The following is a 21,448-nucleotide window of genomic DNA, read 5'->3' on the forward strand; positions in this document are numbered from 1 at the left end:
CAAACATTCAAATTCTACAGCCAGACTAACAAGTACTAGATCCATAAGCTATTCTGGTATTTAGGAGATTTTTAAGTTTGTAATGAAAGCAGAATAGAAAGTCAACAGCTCTTGATATTCTTGCTGCCCTATGCCAGTGACCACTGATGCTAACGTGGGGACATTTCCTGCTAGCTATTCATTGATTTTTTTTTAAGTCATATTTTCCAGAGACTGGGCAGGAGATAAGATGTCAAGAAGTAATAAGGAGTGAAATGAAGGAGCAGAATACAAAGGAACCCAAAAGAGAAAACATTACAGTGATGGTATTTTTTTTCTCTTGTGTATGCAGATGGACAGGAAAATTATAGCAGTAATTGCAGTCTCCGTTTCACCAGAGACATATGGCCTTGGGGAATCAGGAGATGGGAGAAAAAGCCAATGAAAATGCATTCTCACCGGGAGCTTTGGCCAAGGGCATTCACCCTTTCTGTGCCTTAGTTTCCTTAAAGGTTGAAAAAGATCGTTTACTTATTTCAGTTACTGGGAAGATGAATGAGATAATGCTTCAAAAGCACCCAAAACTGGTCAGGAAAAAAAAAGTGCTGTGAGAATGCCAAGTTGTACTATTATTATTGAACTGTGTCTCCTGTTGGGATGAGTCATTTGCTGCAAAGCCGTAGAAACAATTCCAAGTGTGATGAAGGATCAGGGGCAGTAAGACGCAAGCAATATGCTCTTTTCTGGTGCCAAGGGAGGTCTCACTTGCAGTGAACCCTTCCTTTGTTCAAAGAACAAGGGGAGGGGGTATCAAAGCATTAAAAAAAAAAAAAATACTACACAGCAACGTATTCATGCGAACGGACTCTTGAAAACCTACAGGCAATTTGAATCCAGGCTTTGCCATTTTCTACCATAACCCCGGGAACAATCACCTTTATTCCTTCGCATTTCTTCCGCACCCCTTTTGTTAAATGCGGACGATGACAGTATTAATAGGACTGTCGGGATTTAAATGTCCATCATCGTGAGGACTCCGTAAAGTAAGTTGCCCTTGTAATAAATAAGAGAGATCGGAAGACCAGATATTCACGTTGATAATCAAGTGCATCCTTTAAGAAAGGAAGAGGAAAAGGCAAGTTTTTATTTTCCAAACTATTTCATGACTCAGAAGCCTAGGGAGAAAAACAACAATAACAACAACAACAAAAGACCTGAATCAGTCCCATTTCAGTGGTCCGCGCTCATTCGCGGACCCTCCTTTATTTGGCTCGCCGCACACCAGAAAAGCCTCCCTTAGAAGCAGCTTTCCATTTCAGAGCCAGGCGTCTCTCCGAGAAGCTCCGGGCTCCGGCAGGAGCTGTTACAAAACCTCCCGGGTTCGGAGCCGAGCCCTCCGGGGGCCGGCGGGACCCGACCCCGGAACCTTCGCGCGGCGAGGGCGGGGCGCGGGGGAGGGCTTTGGCGGGGGCGCGGCGCCGCTCAGCCCAGCCTCCGAGCGCAGCGCGGGCCGGCGGGCGGCCGCGGAGGATGCCGAGGGGCGGCGACGCGGGCCGGACTCAGCCGGGGCGGCGGGGAGGGCGCCGCCCGAGGGGGTAGGGCGGCCGCGGGGGCGCGCTCGGGCCGGGCCGCGCGCCCTGCGCTGGGTTCGCTCGCTCGCGCCCTCCTTCCTCGGCAGCGGCGGCGGCGGCAGTACAGGCGGCGGCGGCCGGGGAGCAGACATGGCGGCCGACCTGAACCTGGAGTGGATCTGCTCGCTGCCGCGCTCCTGGACGTACGGGATCACCCGGGGCGGCCGCGTCTTCTTCATCAAGTGAGCGGGCGGGGGAGGCGCCGCGGGGCGGCTCGGGGGCGGCGGGAGCGAGCGGGCCGGGGCCCCCGTGGGTCGCACCTCACGCCGCTCAGCGCCTTTCCCTTCTCTTCCCTGCAGCGAGGAGGCCAAGAGCACCACCTGGCTGCACCCGGTCACCGGCGAGGCCGTGGTCACCGGGCACCGGCGGCAGAGTACAGGTAGGGCGGGCCGGCGCTGCGGCTCCGGGCCACCTGGCGGGGTTGGAGGTGCTCCGGGCTCCGCGCGACCGAATCCCGGGGCGCCTTTCTTCTCCGGCTTTTCATCAGCACTTGGAGACGGCGCCCTCTTCCTGCGCCCGGGTCCCCATCCCTGCCCCGACGCCCCCCGAGGATGGCCGACGCCCCTCTCTCCCGGATCTCCCCCGTCTCAGTCCCCAGCACGCTTTAGGAAGTCCTCACCCGCTCCCACTTCTTGCTCCGCGTACCCCAGCACCCTCTCGGGAAGATGGTCCCACATCCTCGCCCCTCTCCCCTGAGAACTGCCTCCAGCCAAGCAGCTTCCTCCTCCTCCACCCTCTACTTCTCCTAGGTGGGACTGTGGGTAGGTGACTGGTGGAGGAGTTTAGGGGGTGCTGCATCCCCGTTTCCACCCCCAGTATCCGCCCCCGTGATCCAAACGCCGGTGTGTCCCCTCCTGCCACCCGAGGAGCAGCCGGAGTCAGGACACTGGAGCGGGCGCTGTAGCCCGTGATCCCAGCTCGAAAAGTGCCCCGCAGCCGCAGCCAGGGTCCACGAACCGCCAGGAGGCGGTGGGCGAGCCAGGGCGGTCCCTCGTGGGGGCAGTTGGGCCCCAGTTCCTCCGGGAAATGCATCTCGGTTTGCTCTGATACCTTTCTTGAATGCCAAGCGTGAGTTGAGCTTGCGGTGTTTTCAGTGCTGGTCTGGCTTTCTTTTGTCATTCTTTGTTTACATTCACCCAATTTGTTTGCCTGAAACGTAACGCGTGTTCTCATACTGGCCCGCCTCTATTCCGGGTGACTGCAAAGGCTTGGGAGCAGTTGGGTCGAAGGTGAGGCTGTTGCAGCCGCCCTCCTAGGTACTTTTCTCTCCAACTCCGAGATTCTGAGAATCTCCTATTAAAGTTGCCAGAAGGGTGAACAAGCCTGCTTTTTCTGTTAAACGCTGGAGTTCGGCGAAGTGACTAATAATGTGTCCAAATTTGCAAAAACGTGGAGGAGGAAAGGGAACGCTGCTGTAGCAAGCGTGATGAGGTTACATTTTTAGGGCATTTCTGACTAATAAACTGTCATGTTTCCTAACTGCTGTGCAGTCTTTAGGTTCAGCCTGTTTTATATACACATTGCAACTTTGATAGCCTCATTGCTTTTGTGGATATGGACACGTTTACTTCATGGAAAATAATATGGGATTAAAGTAATTTAACCCAAATGTTTTATGGCATTATTTCATGCTTATTTTGATTATGTCTTCTAATTACCCTCACAAATTGAATGTTCTAATGTGATTTCACATTTATCTATTTATTCTGGTTTGATTTACTTTGCTTGGGCTTCAGTTTTGTCCACACATCGATGACTTTTCATCTTTGAGATGGGTTGTGATTAAACACAGCCCACTCGTCATCACAGCTACCACATGGTATATACAGTCGCTCATCTGCATGATTGTTTGAAACTTCACATCTTGTAAGGTCAAATGTATTGAAACACGTGTGTAAGCATTCAGTCAGTTTTACACTCGCTAACTGCTTAAGTTCTTTTCTTACTAGTTGAAAACCTAGATAGATTTTCATTGAAAAGTATGGTTTTGGATAGACAGTATACTGAAAAGAGCAAAGTGCTGTGTGTGTGTGTGTGTGTGTGTGTGTGTGTGTGTGTGTGTGTGTATGGGGGAGGGAAGTGTTGCCAAACAGTGATTTTACCTGGGTTTAGAAGACTTTGCCTTTTGGGGGTGCTAGAGCATAGTCCATTTCCTCCCTGGTCATTAAAGGGAATAATCCCATCGGGTCATCTCTAATATTGCTAGGACATTCCTGGTAGCTTTAAATTTGAGTTGTCCTCTTCTTCCAAATACTGTTATATTGACTAATGATTTTGCTAGCCCAGACTTTGGGTTGACACCTACTTCAATGAATATAGCTAATTATGAAGACAGATAAGATGGGTGTAAGCTTGTTTTGCAATCCCACTGAAGTAATACTAACTGCAATATATATATATATATTTTTTTTTTCCTTAGATTTGCCCACTGGCTGGGAAGAAGCATATACATTTGAAGGTGCAAGATACTATATAAAGTGAGTGAATTTTGATTTCTTCCCCTGGTAATTCAAATCTTGTGATGAACCTGAAGTTGGATACTTGTGATTCTAGACACAGTCATATCTTAAAGTTTATTATATAGTGTTAATTGTATCCTTTATATGGTTATGAAATTTTGAGGGAGTTAGTAGCCCTCTTCATTATCTGGTTATTTGCCTAGGGATTCATAGATTCACAGATTGCAAATTAGGTAAATTTTGGCCACATTAGTGATGGTTCAATCATATTTTTGTGATGGAATGTTGTACAGTGTTCTGATTTTGGCTGTGTGGTACTTAAAATTTTGGTTCTTGACTATCTGTCGTAAGAACATACACTCACACACATCATTCTTTCGTTTGAATTGAGTCCTACTTAGATATATTTTGGCCTGAGCTGTTAATAAGTAGCGAAAGTGATGTGAAGCTGAGCTGTGACAAAGGAAAAGTGAAACAGCAGTTAACTCAGGACACTGCACAAACTGTGAGGAGGTAGTGTTTTTAATTCTGGCTTGGTTTATTTTAAAATGTCCAAGACATTGTGCCTTACTAATACTTGTTTGGGTAAAAGGCTTTGAAGAGAGCTTGAGAGAGACGGCTGACTAACCAGTGCAAACCAGTTCTATGGGCTCCAGAGCTGGTTTCCATTCATATTAAAGGTGGCACTCCACACAAGTGCAAAGCTAGAGATGAGCATAATGCAGGGAAGATTTCATTCTCCCAGGGGAAAGTAAGGTGGTTTGTCATTACGTTTATAGCTATTTGCTAAAAGAGTTTGTTCTTACATAACATTTTTGGTTAATTTTAAGGAACTGAATCTTGAAAGAAAATACTTTGCTGGGTTTTGTTGTTTGTTTCTTTAGTTGTATTTTTTTCCAGACCTGGTTTCTCTGTGTAATAGCCTTGGCTGTCCTGGACTCACTTTTTAGACCAGGCTGGCCTGGAACTCACAGAGATCCGCCTGCCTCTGCCTCTAGTGCTGGTCTGACAGAGAAAACTTAAACCACAAGATTTGGTAACAATGTTAATAGTTTATTATGAGTAACAGATTCCTAGTTAAAGGTACGTCGGGCCCAGCCAGTTATTTTTACCAAGCAGCTTTTTTTTAAGATCATGCCATATTTTCATTAAATTATAATTACTTGAATGGCTTTTTAAGTTTCTGTAGAAGGATGCTTTATGTAAAATGTCAAGGTATATTTATAGGTGCAGTTACTTCTGAATGCAGCAACAGGAAAAGCTGAAGTGAGATACAGGAATTGAATATATTCACAAGTTTGATCCTTCTGGATTATTTATTCATTTTGACTAAGTTTTGTGTTTGAAAATTGAGCCTAAAGCCAAAACAAAACAAAAAACAAAGGTTTCAGTAAAAGGAGACCATCAGGTATTTTCTTAGCAGTTGTTTTCATTCTGAATTTAATAAGCTTGTGTTGCCACACAAAGAATGTTTTCTTCTTAGATATAGTACTGATGTTGTAAATAAAGACAGGGTGTTTTGTTTGTTCATTTTGTTTTAGTGAGACAGCCTCACTGTGTTCCTCTGGTTGAGCTGGTGGAGACCCACTTGCCTCTGCCTCCCAAGTGCCAGCATTAAAGGTTTGTGCCATCCATCATACCTGGCATAAAAACAGACTCTTATTTTTTTTTTCATTTATTCAACACACTTTAGATTACTGTACATTAAGCCTGGCTGATTGGAAAATAGACCTTAACGTCAATAATATTTTAATTTTGGTGAATAAGTATGCCCATGGATGATTGAGATTTTTAATAGTAACATCAAAATGTAATATCGGTTCAATGTGTATGTTTTAATTTAGAACTGAGCTCTTAGCCCTTACCTTGTTTTACTAGCTAGCCATTGTAATGACATTTTCTTTCATTTCAAATTAGAATTTTATTTGAGTACCAAGCCTAAGTCGTCATCTTAGGAAAATCAGGACAATATTAGAAAGCTAAAGTCATCCTAAAACTAGTGGGCTTTAATCATGTGATATTAAGAAGTAGCCAATAATTGCTTCTTAAAGTAGCAATCATTTGTATAGTGAGAACAGTTACTCAGAACTGGGCACATCTTAGAAATCCATCGCATACTGAGCTTCTTCAAGGATGCTAGCCGTTTACAAATAGATGCTGAATGTAGGTGTACGGATTCACTTTGCTAGCTGTGTCAGAAGACCCAAACCCTTTATTTTTAGCTACATCACTAAGATCAGCTGTAATTTCTTAGAAACTTTTTGCATACTAAATCAGCCCATATTAGGGATGCTTTCTCATTCTGATGGTGAAGACCAAAATTCATTTTAATGCTGGAAGTAATCAGAATTGCTGTTTCTTGTGTCCCCACATGTAAGCAAGCAACAGGGACATGCCTGTCACCTTCTGCAGACAACAGTTGAGGATCTTCTAAAGGAAGAATAATCTCAAGGAAGAGAGTGATCAGTGTTCATGGATACTTTTTCATTTCTTGTTCTTAAAGAGGGTTATTGATCAGATCAGAAGAAAGGAGGGGACAGAAGAATGAGCTGGTAGGCTTGGCTGACTCCTGTTGTGGGAAGTAGCCATCGTCAGTGGGGGCCTGCAGCACTTGAGTGCTCAGAGCAGATGTGTGGAGCTCCAAACGCCTTCCTTCTCTAAGGACTGCATTGCAGCCTATTCACAGTCACAGGTCTTGGGAAGAACTTGCTCTTTGGATGATACTCTGATATTGACAGTTGGAGTGGGCAAGTTATAGAAACTACAAGTATTAGTTTGACCCTTTAAAAAACTTTGGAAGTCAGTCTTCCAAACTTTAAATTAGACTAGCTAGAGAAAACAACTTCTAAATTCCACCTAGTGGATACATTTCTTTGAATTTTATCTGTGCTGTTCTGGGAATTTGCAGTGTTCTAGAAAATAATGAAAACTGACATTGCCAGGAAGAGGTGCTGTGGGAGACGTGGGAGAGCTGCGTGGCAGTCTGCTTCCTCTGTCCATCTTACACTCTGTGGAGAACTAAAGAAGCGTGGAGTGTGCAGGGCCAGGATGTGCTGGCTTTCTGTTGCTGGGTCTGTGCTCACATTTACCCCTAACGTGTGTAAAAAATCTTCCCTGCACAGTTTCAAGGAGGAATAGTGTCATGCCAGTGAAGGACCCGAGCAGCGTGAGCGTTGTACACATTCAAACAGGGTCAGCAGTTTACTTTGTATACTTTAAATATTGGTTCTTTAACACAAATTTACAGTTAGGTTTAAAAAAAAGTTCTTCATATAGAGAATATTTTATATTCATGTGTTCAGAAATACTAATTTATAAATATCTTTATCTTCTAGATAAGTATTTAGTTATATGCTTTGACTTTTTTAATGGAAAAACTGATTTTCAGTGTACACTAACCTAGTGTTCAAATTATGTATGTATCTGTCTGTCTGTGTATTTAAATACAGACTTTGAATATTACTTTTCCATATTGGAGGAAGAGGATCCAAGCGTTCCTGAGGAGTCTTAACAAGCTGTGGGCAGATGGCAATAGTAGAGAGCTCCCCCTTTCAGTGGACTAGGGAAAGGGGATGAGGGGTAGAGAGAGGGAGGGAGGGTCTGGGAGAAATGAGGGAGGGGGCTTCAATCAGGATATATAATGAATAAACTGAAGAAAAAAATTAAAAATTAAGAAAAACTTAATTCATGTGATTTATCTTAAAGGAAAGGGCTAAAAATTATTATAAATGAATTTGTAACTTAAAATATAGCTTTAAATATTCTATATTTTACCCAGAATCAAACATAAGCCCACAAAGCACAGAAGATAATCATATATATTGGAATGTTATTAAGCCTCTTGCTTAAGCCTTTCAAATATTGCTTAATGACTCTTTAATGGCAGGTCACTGTAGCTTAAAATGGATGTGTCATTGACTGTTCTTTTGTACCTCAAAGCTTTATGATCGTTAACCTAAAGTGCAAAGCAAATCCTACAGCAGTGCCCTGTGACTGAAAAATTTCTGGTTACTTACAGGTCATCTGGCAGGAATGAGATCAGACTATACTTACTTGCACACTGTGTGGCTTATGCAGATTCTGTGGGATAGCTGCTCCTCCTCCTCCTCCTCCTCCTCCTCCTCCTCCTCCTCCTCCTCCTCCTCCTCCTCTTCTTCCTCTTTCTCCTTCTTTTTCTTCAAAACAAGGTTTTTCTGTGTAGCCTAAACTATCCTGGATTCACTTTGTAAACCAGGCTGGCCTTGAACTCACAGAAATCTGCCTGCCTCTGCCTCCCCAAGTGCTCAGATTACAGACATATGCCACCACATCCGGCTGGGATTGCTTTTCATACTGCCTTTTTTTCTTAAATATAAATTTTGAAATTTTAAGGTATGCAAATAGAACAATATATGATTTCCGTATCTTCAATAGAAAGGGAAATGTGCTGAGAATTTCCAAATACCTGCAGTGATGTAGTTTCTGATAGAAACAGTCATTTAAACTTGATAGGAATGAGAAGAAAATAGTAAGACAGGGAACGATACATATCCATCATAAGAACATTTGATATATTGACTATTTGATATTTGAAGTTGTTTTATAGTTAGGTACCCTAGTGATTATCACCAGTTTTGAAACAAATTTTTTGAAACAGAGTCTCAAACTATAGTTGTGGATAGCCTGGAACTCTCACTGTGTAGCGAAGGATGTCCTGTAACTCGAGATGATGCTCCTGCCTTAGCCCTCTGTGCTGGGATTACAAGAGTAGTTTTATGTTTGTCACTAGAGCAGGTTTGGACTGTAAGGTCTAGCTCCTTTCATACATCGAGCACTTTTAAGCACGTTAGGTACAGCTTATTAACCCTGATGGAGTTTGTAACATACTGAACATATGCCGTGTGTTAAAATAGCGAAATGTGTAGGAAAACTTTAGTATGTTTTTTACCTTTTAAAAACATACTTATACTTTAACATGTATAATAAGTTTTTAGATTGAATCTAAATATCCGCAGTTTGTTTTTAATCTTTATTAGATTTGTTTATTACTGTATGTGAATGACTGTTGGCCTGCATTTTTGTGTGTGTTCTGTGTGCGTGGCTCAGTGTCCAGCAAGGTCAGAAGATGGCATCAGCGCTCTTCTGGGACTGAGTTACAGATGGTAGTGAGCTGCTATGTAGGTGCTGGGAATCAAACGTGGGTCCTTTGTATGAGCAAGTAATCTTAAGTGCTAAGCCAACTACCCAGCCTCCTCCTTAATTTTTGTTTTTCCATTTCTTTGTTTTTTAAACTGATTCCTGAAAAGACTAAATACCTATTTTGTGTAGGCCATGAAGCTTTATTATTAGTCACTAGTATTCAAATCAAGGTCTATGGGCCAAAATATAAGACAAGCTGCTGTACAAATGGCTCAGTGGTTTAAGAGCCCTAGCTGCTCTTATAGAGGATTAGGGTTCAATTCTCAGCAGCCACATGGCTGCTCACAACTTTCTGTATCTCCAGTCCCTGGAGATCTGATATCCTCTAGCTCTGTGAGCACTAGGTACATACATGCTGCACAAACTCAAACATCTAGGCAAAATGTCTGTATACATAACTATCAATAAAAATTTTAAAAAGGAACAAGGCAGTTAAAAACAGGTTTTACACTGTGTGCCTCTCAAAGTTGGTTACTAGGAACAAAAGATATTTCATGCTAGTAGTATAGTTAGGTTAGTGGATCAACCCACCAGACCATTGTTTAACCAGAAAAACCTGTTAACTACTATTAGCAGGGTCTCATGACTGCTCCTACCTATATATTCACTGAGGAGTGGGTGTCTGATACCTTCTTTTCTTTCTTTTTTTTTTAATTTTAATTTTAATTTTTTATTTTCAAAGCTGAGGACCAAACCAGGGCCTTGCAATTGCTAGGCAAGTGCTCTACCACTGAGCTAGATCCCCAACCCCAATGCCTTGTATTTTCATCCAGTGTTGTAGGAGCACATCAGGGTGGGGAGTAGAAGCCACCCGCCATCTTTGAGTCTAGGCCTAGGGAGAGAAACGGACATTTAAAACAAAACAAAGAGAACAGATAATGTAATTTTAAAACAACATCTCCATGAAGGCAAAGTAGAAGACAGAGTAGAAGAGTTTACTGTTAACAACTTCTGTTCAAGGCTCTGTTACCAGTATTTCCAGCCATAGTTGAGCTTCTTTGTAGGATGACATGATTACATTCCCCCTCTTTTTAGCCCCGGGACCTCTACTCAAGAGCAGGCCTGCTCACTATCCTTTGCCTGGAGTTCTCTTGATAAAGCTCTAATACCTGGAATCCAGTCAGCGTTTTAGTAAGTGGCATCCATGATGCTGATGCTCGCACCCAGTCTAAGGATTTCTTTTTGTTTTATTATCATTATTGTTGTTGTTTGTGTAAGTGCTCCAATGTGGAGGTCAGAGGACAATTTTGTGGAATCAGCTCTTACATTCTCCCTTATATGAGTTGCAGGCATTGGATTCAGGTTGTCAAGCTTACGTCATCTGAATGTAAATGCTTTTACTTGCTGAGCCATCTTTGCTACTGTCCCATGATGTCTAGATTTATTAAGTGATCTTCCCTCATCACAACCCTATTCTCAAAGTTGCTATATGCTTGGGATGGTGAGGGTGAAAAGTAGAGATAGACCAAAGTGGTGGAAACTGGAGATGAGCCTGATGTAAACAACCTAGTGATTACCTTTCTTGTGTGACCTTTTCATTTTATATAACAAGACACATGTAAGTTAGGGTTAGTGGTGACGAGTTTTTTTTGTATAAATGTATGTGTCAGTTGGAGTTCTGTCAGTTGACCTATTACTGTTGTCAGTTGATGTCATAAGAATTTACAGGAGGAAGAGGCAGTTTGGTGAGTTGCCTTGGAGCTGTTAGGAGGTAAAAGGAGCTGAGCAAGGTAGGCTTGCAGATGTGATAGGATTCAGATCTAAATGACTGGAGGGAGAATTAGAGAGGCTCGGATTGGTAAGCAGTCTAGCTAGAGAACAGCTAGGAGTACTGCTGGGAGAGTTGTCTGCACTCATGGTAGTCTGTTTCCTAGGCATGATAGTTCAGTTGTCAGTCACAAAGCCAAGGTTTTTAGTGAGATTTTAGTTTAAGCAGCCTGGATTAGACATGGCAAACCTGAAATCAGCGGGGCAAGACTGGTTTGTTGCTCTAATCTAGAAGTTGATTGCTTGAACCAAGTCTATGACAGGGAGCAGAAAGGAAGGAGGCCATTGATCAAAAATATTAAAGGGGAGTTGACGTTGACAGGCCTTAGGATTCTTGCTGAGCAAGGAGATTGACAGCGGAAGAGGTCAGAAGCAAGTGGCTACAAGAATGATGGTACCCTTAGAACAAGGGAATAAGTGGGTGTGGGGAGGAGCCCTGGGTGGGTATACTAATGATAGGCCTTTGAGTTATTGAGAGAACACAATAATAGTTTAAGTTGCTGAAATCTGGCCTTCACAAAGGACTGCCAGCCTTTCCTCTATCAGTTACAAACAAGCAAACATTTTTCTTCTTTCTCACCCAAATCCCAGACCCGTGCGAAGAATTTCATATTCATCTATCTTGTTATTTCTTCTGTATATGCTTGAGCTAAATGTCATGGTTTATGCTTGTAATGCCAGCACTGGAAGCAGAGGCAAGAAAGTCACTGCAACTTCAAGCAGCTCAATCTACATAAAATCTTGTCTCAAAAAAAAAAAAAAAAAAAAAAGAATGCCTCCCTAAACAAATGTGGGGCTAAAGGGTGGGATAGAATAGGAACTAGGGTAAGTTTTTAAACCCTCAGTGATGTATTCCTCTACTGAGTGCTACCTGCTGGTGACTACAGCCTCAAATACATGCCTGTTAAGGACATTTCTCATTCAAACTGCCACATGACTGTATTAAGTCAGCATATTAAATAAGCATTAATATGGGCTAGAGAGACAAGAACATGTACCATTCTTCTAGAAGATGAAGTTCTGTTCCCAGCACCCATGGCAGCCAGCTCACAGCAGCCTCAACCCTAGCTCCTGGGGATTCAACCTTTTCCCTACCCAAAAGGCACTTGAACACACGTGCATGTACACACACTCAGGTACACATATACAAGTAAATAATTTTAAATCTTTTTAAAAAGTTAATAGCTTTTAAAAGTCCATGTTAGACTGAAGAAAAAAATAGCACTTGTTTAAATCTGTTTTCCCCCACTATAGATAATAGATACTTTTCATGGAAAGTGATCTTACTGCTGTTTGCAGTCCCTTTCTCATCATGTGCCATTAATATTTGTTGATGACACAAATGACTTTGTTCATATTAGTGTATTTAGTTTATACTATCCACAAACCTTGTCATTTGGGTCTTTGTGAAATTTTAATATTCTATCCACGTGACATTTATCCTTCTCTATTAATTGGTAAATAGTATGTTCACCCAAGCTTGTTTTATGTGATTTTGCTTGGGTTGTGGGGTGGGGGTGGGAATCTGTTCAGAGTGATGTATAACCCACTCCACATTAAACCAAATTGATGTAGGGACCTGATGCAGGGCCTAGGAGATCTCTTGGGAGCTACCGTCACCCAGAACTTGCCCTTAACCATCCCATTTCTATTAAAACTGCTCGTAGTTCTATGAGTGGAACTACTGTGGTTTCAGGAAGACAAGGCTGTGGTGAGTATGGATAAAGCAAATGTAGGTCAGATCTTGAAATATGGAAAAGAGTGGGCCCTGGAGAAGCCTGAGAGAAATAGAAAGTAGTCCTCATGAGTTGTGCATGATAGACATTTCTGGGCCACTCTGGAGTAGCCTTTGGCTATTTGAAACTTTTGCTGTGAAGTGGCCAATAAGTACAGAAGTATCTAATCCAATCCTTGTGGTATTAACACTTTGAAAGCAGACATGATCTCAAAATTGTGGACAACCATCTCCAGTGCTCATATGTGATGGACAATTAGATGTGTGAAATGAAGTGAGAACAGATGGTAAGAAAAGCTTTTTATCCCTCTAAAGCCACTTGCCTCAACTCCACAGGGCACAATTTATTGTGCCTTCTCCATCCTCTACTCAGGATGCTTCTCATACATGGCAGTGACCCAGAGCCAGATGCTGTAATTTAAAAGACTTTGTTTCATATTAACCTCAGGAGTGACACAGTGAACGCTAGGGTCCTCCTAATCTGCCTTTCTTGGCTGCTGAAGGTTTCTTTCAACCAAACCAAAGAGTAGTTGCCTGTTTTTCTGAATTCTAAACTTGTTTTTAGCCCCAAAGGTTAAGATTCCTTTTTAGGTTTTTTGTTTGTTTGTTTGTTTGTTTGTTTTGCTTTTCTTTTCTTTGTTAAATCTGTAACCAGGACTTCGGCCACTGTGAGTCACATGTTCATTCTCAGGCTAGATGCTTGGCTACTAGTCTCCACTGCCTCTTAGCTGTTGCTGAGGTGCTGATGTTGGCGGGCTTCCTAAAAGTGCTGTTAGGGAGGAAAGCCTAATTCATCAAACAAGTTGGAGTGCAGAAGGCTAAAGTGTCACGGGTTGCCCATCTTCCCAGGTGAGGAGGTAGGACAGAGAAGGGGTCGCATTCTGAAGACAGAGTGAAGCGGATCCTAGACTTAAAAGTAGAGGTCTCCCTGTACACCTGTGTGGGCCATGGGTTCCCTCCACTGCTTTTGGGGGTACTCACCACTTAAAAAAAGATTCTGAAGAGTGTGAATGGATACTTGAGATGCTTTTTACATTGTGTATGAGTGTGGTGTATAACCCCTTCTGAGTAAGTGACGATCTACATTTATTATTCTTTGAATAGTCATAGTACAGAGAGACAGGGATGTGTGTGTGTATGTGTGTGTGAGGTAATCTGAGATAAAAATGTGGCTGTATTCTTTATTCAATGAATTAATCCTAAGAGCTTTTGCTAAAGTTCACTTAAGATGTATGTAATACCCATCTTACTAATTAAGTATATAGAATAAAGTTGTTTAACCTAAAATTTAAAATGTAGTAAAAACAATAGTAGCACAAAATCTTGAAAATACATAGTTCCTTGCTGGATTTTTATAGAATAAATAAGTGATATTATTTATTATTAAACATGTTAAATTTAGAACAAATATTTTTCTCTTTTTTTAAATATTTTTTTCTTAAATATTCCTTATACACTATAGGTATATCCTAATAATAGCTTTTAGTGTATAAATTTGAGGTGTATAAAACATCTTTTGCTTACATAGTAAGATGGTTACTGTAAGTAGGCAAGTTAATAGATCATCTGTCATCTGTGGAATAATGAATGTCTCTTCTCCGAGCAAATCTCCAGTAGATAATACAGTATCATTAATATTTGTACTTTTAGCATTTGTAATTTTCACAATCTGCATCTCTATCCTTTACCCTGTATCTTCTCCTTCCACTGTGTTCCTGTATATTTGGCCTTTCCTGTTACTTCTGTTTTTAAAGCTTCCATGTATAAGTGCAACCATGCACATTTTGTCAGTTTATAGCTTATTCCACTTAACGTAATGTTCTATTGGAAGGTTTGAATACTTGGAACCTGCTTGGTGGAACTGTTTGGGAAGAGTTCAGAGGAGGCGTGTCACAACCCAGTGGAGTTTCAAATGACTCTTCCCAGTGTTCTCTGTCTCGTGGTTGTGTCTCGTGTGAGATCTCAGCTACTGCTCCAGTACTATGCCTGCCTTCCTGCTGCCATGATGGTCACAGACTCTAAACTGAGAACCCCAAATAAACTCTTCCTTTCTATAAGTTATCTTGGTTATGGTGTATTTTCATAGCCTCACAAAAGTAACTCAGTTCTCAGCTTCATCCATTTTGCAAATGCATTAACTTAATTTCTACTATGTCTGCCTGAACCTCATCTGTGCCCTCCGTGGCTATCTCCTGTGCTGCTTTTCAGTGGCTTCTGTTATATATGCACTTGCATTTTTTTGTTTGGTTTACTTGACTTAGTAGAGGCCTTCAAAGTATTTTGGTGTGAATTTTCTGTGAGAGTTTCTTATGTGTGCTTTTATTCTAGGTATATTTATTCATAAATTATATGCTTGTGTTACTGTCAGTCTGTGTTGTACTGGTTAAGGCTTATTTTTCTTTCTTGGGATTTGAAAGTGCATAATTATATGCACTAATCATGTGCACCCACGTAGGAACTCATGAGTTGAGTGTACAATGTGATATATAAGTCCTTTCCTGACTGGTTATATTTGCTAAGGAGCCATCTGTTCTGTTATGTTTCTGTGTAAGTCAGTGAGCCTTGGCCACTGCAGTTAAGTGAGAAGAAGTTATAGGGCACACTTTTGCTGCTATGTTACTTTGATTAAGAGGATCCTGTTTCTGTTTACTCTGTAGAAAGTGTAGAGGATAATTCTTGTACCTATTTTGTAGGCTTATGCTGTTATAAGTTGATTTATCTGAACAGACTATAGGAAGCTGTGAAGTGTGGTATAAATATGAAACATAGTTATTTGTTTATGACATTGGGTATCTAGGAAAAATGCTTCATTTTCAGTTTTCTGGAAAAAGGTCCAGATGCATGCATGGCTTGCAAATAGTGGTTCAGAAATGTCATCATGTAGAGTCTAAATTTCATGTCTATTTTATATCTCTTGAAAGTAAGAATGTTGCATGTAATATGTATACTGAGGACAATGTAGTACACATTTAGAGACATATTTGATTTTTAGAATGTGGGGTTCTGTTTAAGAAAGAATTGTGCTTTAAAAATAAGAAATCAATTTAGTTGGTAACTGCCCAGATCATTAAATGAAGAACTTCCTTTAAAAAGTAAAGTAGCTATTGTTTGTGTCTGAAGATAAAAGGCAGGAACAAGCTTGAATGCTCTCCACGAGTGAAAAATTAAAGGCATTGCAATGCAGTGTGCGGCATACGGACCTGAAGCAGGAACAGACTGAAGATGGTGTAGATGTATACCTGGCGGTGAGAGGCAAGGCAACTTTGAATGGATGTGTTACAGACATTGGGAAAGATAAATGTTTTTGAAATGAATGAATTTAACAATAAATTCTGAGTAAAGGAGGTCAGTAGGAAAAGCAAAGTAAACGAATAGAACCCCTTATCACTCATAAAATAAATAAAAGTTGGGATTGCAACTGTCTAGATCTTTGGGTGTGAAGTATTTAAATATATTAACAGCAGCATTGCAAAGGAATCCTATGCTCTTGGACACACTACTCTGGTTGACATGGGCAAAGCCTGTGACCAATGATGACTTGGGTGTGCTGAGAGCTATAGGTCATAGGCCAAGCAGGGTCGCATTCCTTTGGACCCCCCCTTGTTTTATTCACAGGGCAGCCCCCCAGGGTGGGAAGCAAGTCAGGCCTAGTCATTCCAACCACTGAACCTCATATGCTTTCCCAGCTAGTGGGAAGGTGGGTAACGTGTGCACTGTGCTGATTATGTCTGCTTTCAGAATTAACCCTTAGCTCTTGGGGATGGTTGGGAAGGTACTTAAGACAAATGGAAAGCCTTTGTGAATTTGGAAAAGTGTTTCCCAGAAATTTCTGAAAGGAGGATTGTAGAAGGTCAAAGAACTGCATATGTACAGGAGAGAGACCCTGATCATTCTGGCCACACACCTCACCTTCCTCCAGCTGTCCTCATAAACAATGTTGAGCTTACACACTGCTTGCTTGCTTTGTCACAGAAGATTTCCCTGTGTGTCGTCCTACTGTGTCTAGGACTATGGGGATCACTTAGCTCTTTTTCAGGTGGCCTCTGACCCTCTATGAAGCCAGCCCAGTCTTGCTACCTCATAAAGAAATGTATACAGAGGCTGCAGAGATGGCTCAGTGGTTAAGGACATTGATTGCTCCCCTAGATGACCCAGGATCAGTTCTTAGCACACATGTAGTGGCTCACAGCTGTTTATAACTCCAGCTCAATGGTTCCAACACACTCTTCTGGACACTCTGGGCATCAGACATTTATATGGTGCACAGACATAGATGCAGACAAAATACCTATACACATTTATTATTATTATTATTATTATTATTATTATTATTATTATTATTATTATTATCTTTATTACAAAGAAAAGGCATTCAAGTAAATGAGCATACTCAGAGGTTTCTTGAAGCCTAGGCTTAGTACTGGGGTAATGTGATTTCTGTCACTTCTTGTTGGCCAGTGATGTCTCACTGCCTGCTCAGATTTGGGGTGGGAGGTGAAGTAGATTGCATCTTTTGATGAAAGTAGATTCACAGATTCAAGGAGGAAGGGGAAAAAATGGAACACTTCAAATCCAATAGCATATGTAGAAAAATTATTACTGACCCCTCAAATCTCAAATACAGGATTAAACTAGAAAATGGCCACATTGCTGATCATGTTTTTTTTAACATAAAAAATTAAATGTGACCTTTAATTTTTATTAAAAGTTAATTCCTAAGTCACATAGAGTATGGTTATTATGTTCTTTTGCTGTTGTGTGTGGTTGACTTGGTAGTCTGAAGGCCCAGAGTGGGCCTCAGTGCTTCTTTGGAGGAACTACTTGAGTTTCATTGTGTCAAGACCATTTTTCTGTGCCTACGAAGTAGCATGGTGACCAGGCACTTGCTGTCATAGTAACCCAGCTTTATTCCCTATAAGCATGCTTCCTCGGATTGATGTTTTGTTCACACTTTCTTCCTTATTTGTGTGGTTATGTGAGCATCCCAAGTGTGGAGATATCCTCTAGTCCTGGGCATCACTAAATTCTCAAACGTTAGATTAGTGCTTTTCTCTCCTTATGGGATTTTTATTATATGCAAACAACTTGTTAACTTTACCACATGCTAAACCCTGTGTCCTTAGCACATTGTAGAAACTTATTGAGTATTTATTAAGGGGAGGTCTAAGAGCTCAGAGAATATGCATAGATGAAGACAGAAAAGTTCTTATTGTACTAAATGAGTACAATAAAAATTAGGTAATCTGAAGACTATGGAGAAGGACAAATTTGTTCACAGCTAGACTTCATAATTTGAAGGTGGGTGTGGAACAAAAAGAAATCTAATGCATTGGAGTAGAGTTTCTCCAAAGACCAGATAAGCTACACAGGAGGTGTAGTTACATATGCTTTCTGGAGGGTGGTATGGGGTTGTGATATGGTGTGCTCATGGAAACTGTGGTTCTTGTGTGCCAGTTATGGGTGTAACAAGGTCCTAAAGAAGATGCATGCATGGATAATGCAAGTGTAGTTGGATTTTGTGGGATAGAGAAATTAGGTGAGAGTGCAGTAGGACTGCTGATATCTTCAGGAGAAAGGCATTGAGAGTTCAGATATGGAGATGATGCCCTAAAAGAGGCCAAGGATACAGGGAATGGGAGAGTATGTTAGTGAATGGAGTTGCTCCACCGCTAGTTTCTTATAGGCTAGAGTAGGATGGAAAACAGGTCAGAGAAAGTACAAAGCTCTGTGTAAAAAGAAAATAGTTTTTTCTATGCCAGCGCTAGTCCCAAATGACTCTGAGACCTATTACATTTATTAATAAGCTTTAAGCACTATAGCTGGGCAGATACTGAGTTATTCTTACCCACCTATGCTGGTCTGGACTACTTCCTAGCCCCCTTACCTGTCAACTTAGTCTTGCAAGCCCTGGCTGGCTGCTCCTGCTCAATCTGTATCCTCACAGCGACCTCCTGCTGGCCTGGCAACTCTTTCTTTCTGGGGACCTTCTAACTGAGAATGGAAATTGTGCCTCAACTCTCCTGTCTGGCTGTTGGCTGTTCTTTATTAACCAATCAGAGATGATGGAGAACAATTTTTACACAATATAGGGACAGGAGATGCTTCAGTAGTAATGACAATGCCCCCAACCCAGATCTCTGGGCACAGAAATCAGCATCTGAATACACAGTGCACAAAACCATTCCCCAACAGCTCTGTAGGGCTAATGTGGGATAATGGGCTAAATTGGGAAAAATTGGTAATGATGATGATGGGCACTAATTGATTTATATATTTTTAGAGAGAGGATACCCTTAAGCTAAAGTCTCACTTGCTAAAAGGTGGTGCTCATCCCAGGAATCTCTGAACTCTGCTTGAAGTGGGTATGGAGAAATAAATGTGGACTCTTTGGTGCTAACATATAAAATATATGCATCCTTCCCTTCTACACTGTCCAAATGGATAGCAAAGTCTGCAAGTGATTAATGATTATGATCTCTTATAAACAGTATGGTATTTACCTGCAGTGCACACACAGCTTCCTAAATACCTTAAATCTCCTTTAGATTACCGGGATACCTAATGGAGTGGAGATGTGCATTAGTGATTTCCCTCTGTATTGGTTAAGGGATAATGACAAGAATGTGTTCAGTACAGACACAGCCATCACGGGCCTAATGATGTAGTATATGAATAAGACTTGAGGAATACTACTCAAACAAGTGCTGGCAAGACCAAACATCTGTGGAATGATGGTAGTGGGGCATGTCTCATCCCTTCCCTTGAATGGATTCAGCTTCTTGCTCACTGTGTGGCAATCGCGGAGCCTCGTTAGATGCCTTGGCTTTTCCCTTGATGCTTTCTGTCCCCAGCTGTTAAATCTGTGGGTGAGAAAGCTGACTATTACTCATTTAAGTCTATTCATATTTCCTCTGTGGTTTTGCAATAGCTTTTATTAAACTAGAAATGGCATTTTCCAAATGTGAACTATTTAGAGAGGCCACGCACTAATATGTACAAAACTGAAGGGTAGTTTCATTAATGTGTATAACGCTAGTGATTAAGTAAATTAAATATAAAATCGGGATTTTGTGTTTCTATTTTCTTTTTTTTTTTTGTTAGTTTCTTGCATCAGTGTTGACAGTTGTCTTCTGTAAATTTAACATTTTTTTTTTTTGCACTGTTTTTTAAATTTACATGTGTGGAACCAGGGCAGACTTTGGTAGGCTTCCATTACAGAGTTGGCTGAGACTGCAATACAAGAATGACAACATGGGAAGACTACAAATTCCCAGAACCTCCTGGGAATCATAGAAACCCTTTCACGCTAAGCTCATACACAAGGACTATACATGAAGAATAATTAACAGCAAATTACTTTCTTCCCTCCACTTTTTGGTCAGACTTATTCCAATAAAAGTAGTAAGACTGGTTAAAATAATCTGTGTAATTAAACTGTGCTATACAAGTCAGGCTTTATTTTTTTGTTCATAATTTAGTGCTGGAGAATTGAACCCAGGGTCTTGCTATGTTAGTCCGCTTTCCATCAGTGTGACAAGGTACCTGAGAAAATGAACACATAAGGAGGAACTATAGTTAGCTTTCTGTTCCTGTGAAAAACGCTGTGACTAAAACCAATTTGGGGGAAGAAACTTCCAAGTTATTGAAGGATGTCAGGGCAGGATCATGAAGCAGAAACCCTGGAGGAACAAATGCTGCTTTCAGGCTTGCCCCCATGCTCAGGATCAACCATCTTATACAGCCCGTGTCCACCAGCGTAGGGATGGTACTGTGGGCTAGACCCTCCTACATCAGTTAGCAACCCAGAAGATGCCCCTATAGACATGGCCACAGGCCAGTCTAATCCAAGCAGTTCTTCAGTTAAGGCCCCTCTTCCCAGGTGACCCTAGGTCTATGTCAGTTTGACAGCTAAAGCAACTATGACAGAATGAAAGGTGTTTTTGGTTTTTGTTTGGACTTTAAATTTGTTTTCTGTGTATTGGTGTTTTGCCTTTGGTGTACCACATGTGGACCTGGTGCCTGCAGAGGTCAGAAGAGGATGTAGAATCTCTGGAACTGGACTTACAGGTGGTTATAAGCCACCGTGTGGGTGATGGGACTTGAACCTTCTTCCTCTGCAAGAGCAGCTAATGCAGCTGAGCCAGTTCTCCAGCCACCCCCAGCTTTTATTGTTTTATTATTGTTTCTTTTTAGTCCTGTATTTTTTCATTGAGTTTCTTTTATTCTTTCTTTTCTTCCTTCTGTCCTTCCTTTCCTCTTTTTTTTTTTTTTAAGACATGGTCTCAGTGTGTAGCCCTGCTGTCCAGTTTGGGCTGGTGTCAGGCTTACAAAGATCCTCCTGCCTCTTCCCTAGCCTCTTCCCTAGTGATTGCTGGGATTAAAGCCTGGCTCCACTGAATTTCTTTATGCCATTGGCTGGCATCTCTGGTATAAAAGAAGCAAAAGTTCATACTTTTAGTTCTCATCATCATCTAATCTTTAAGGATTAGGAAGAACTATACTTAGATAAAGGGAATTCTCTGCTATTCCTAGTCTGCTGAGAACTTCTGTAGTAATTTCCCCTTTTTAATTTGCTATTTCAGGGAATTCCATGAATTTCATCAACATACTTGGTAATCTCGAATCTTATATTGATAAGAGAAACTGAATTTGATTATGTTATACCCTTGTAAAAATTAATAACCTGTCTTCATTTTTTG

General features: G+C 41.4%; 1 protein-coding gene across 29 annotated transcripts in view; it reads left to right on the top strand.

Moving 5' to 3' along the window:
* Nucleotides 1-1,524: 1,524 nt before the first annotated feature.
* Plekha5 (pleckstrin homology domain containing A5) overlaps nt 1,525-21,448 on the top strand; it is a 184,414-nt gene continuing 164,490 nt past the window's right edge. For 8 of the 29 annotated variants that reach the window (XM_060384346.1, XM_060384351.1, XM_060384349.1 and 5 more), the window contains exons 1-3: nt 1,535-1,792; nt 1,910-1,989; nt 4,030-4,087. In XM_060384346.1, coding sequence (XP_060240329.1) covers nt 1,701-1,792; nt 1,910-1,989; nt 4,030-4,087 — 230 coding nt within the window. In that variant the 5' untranslated portion in view covers nt 1,535-1,700. Of the gene's footprint in view, nt 1,793-1,909; nt 1,990-4,029; nt 4,088-21,448 lie in introns of all 29 variants that reach the window. The other 21 variants (XM_060384345.1, XM_060384337.1, XM_060384344.1 and 18 more) reach the window with 7 other exon arrangements.

The sequence above is a fragment of the Meriones unguiculatus genome, chromosome 5 (assembly GCF_030254825.1).
Source record: "Meriones unguiculatus strain TT.TT164.6M chromosome 5, Bangor_MerUng_6.1, whole genome shotgun sequence".
NCBI classification, from domain to species: Eukaryota; Metazoa; Chordata; class Mammalia; order Rodentia; family Muridae; genus Meriones; species Meriones unguiculatus.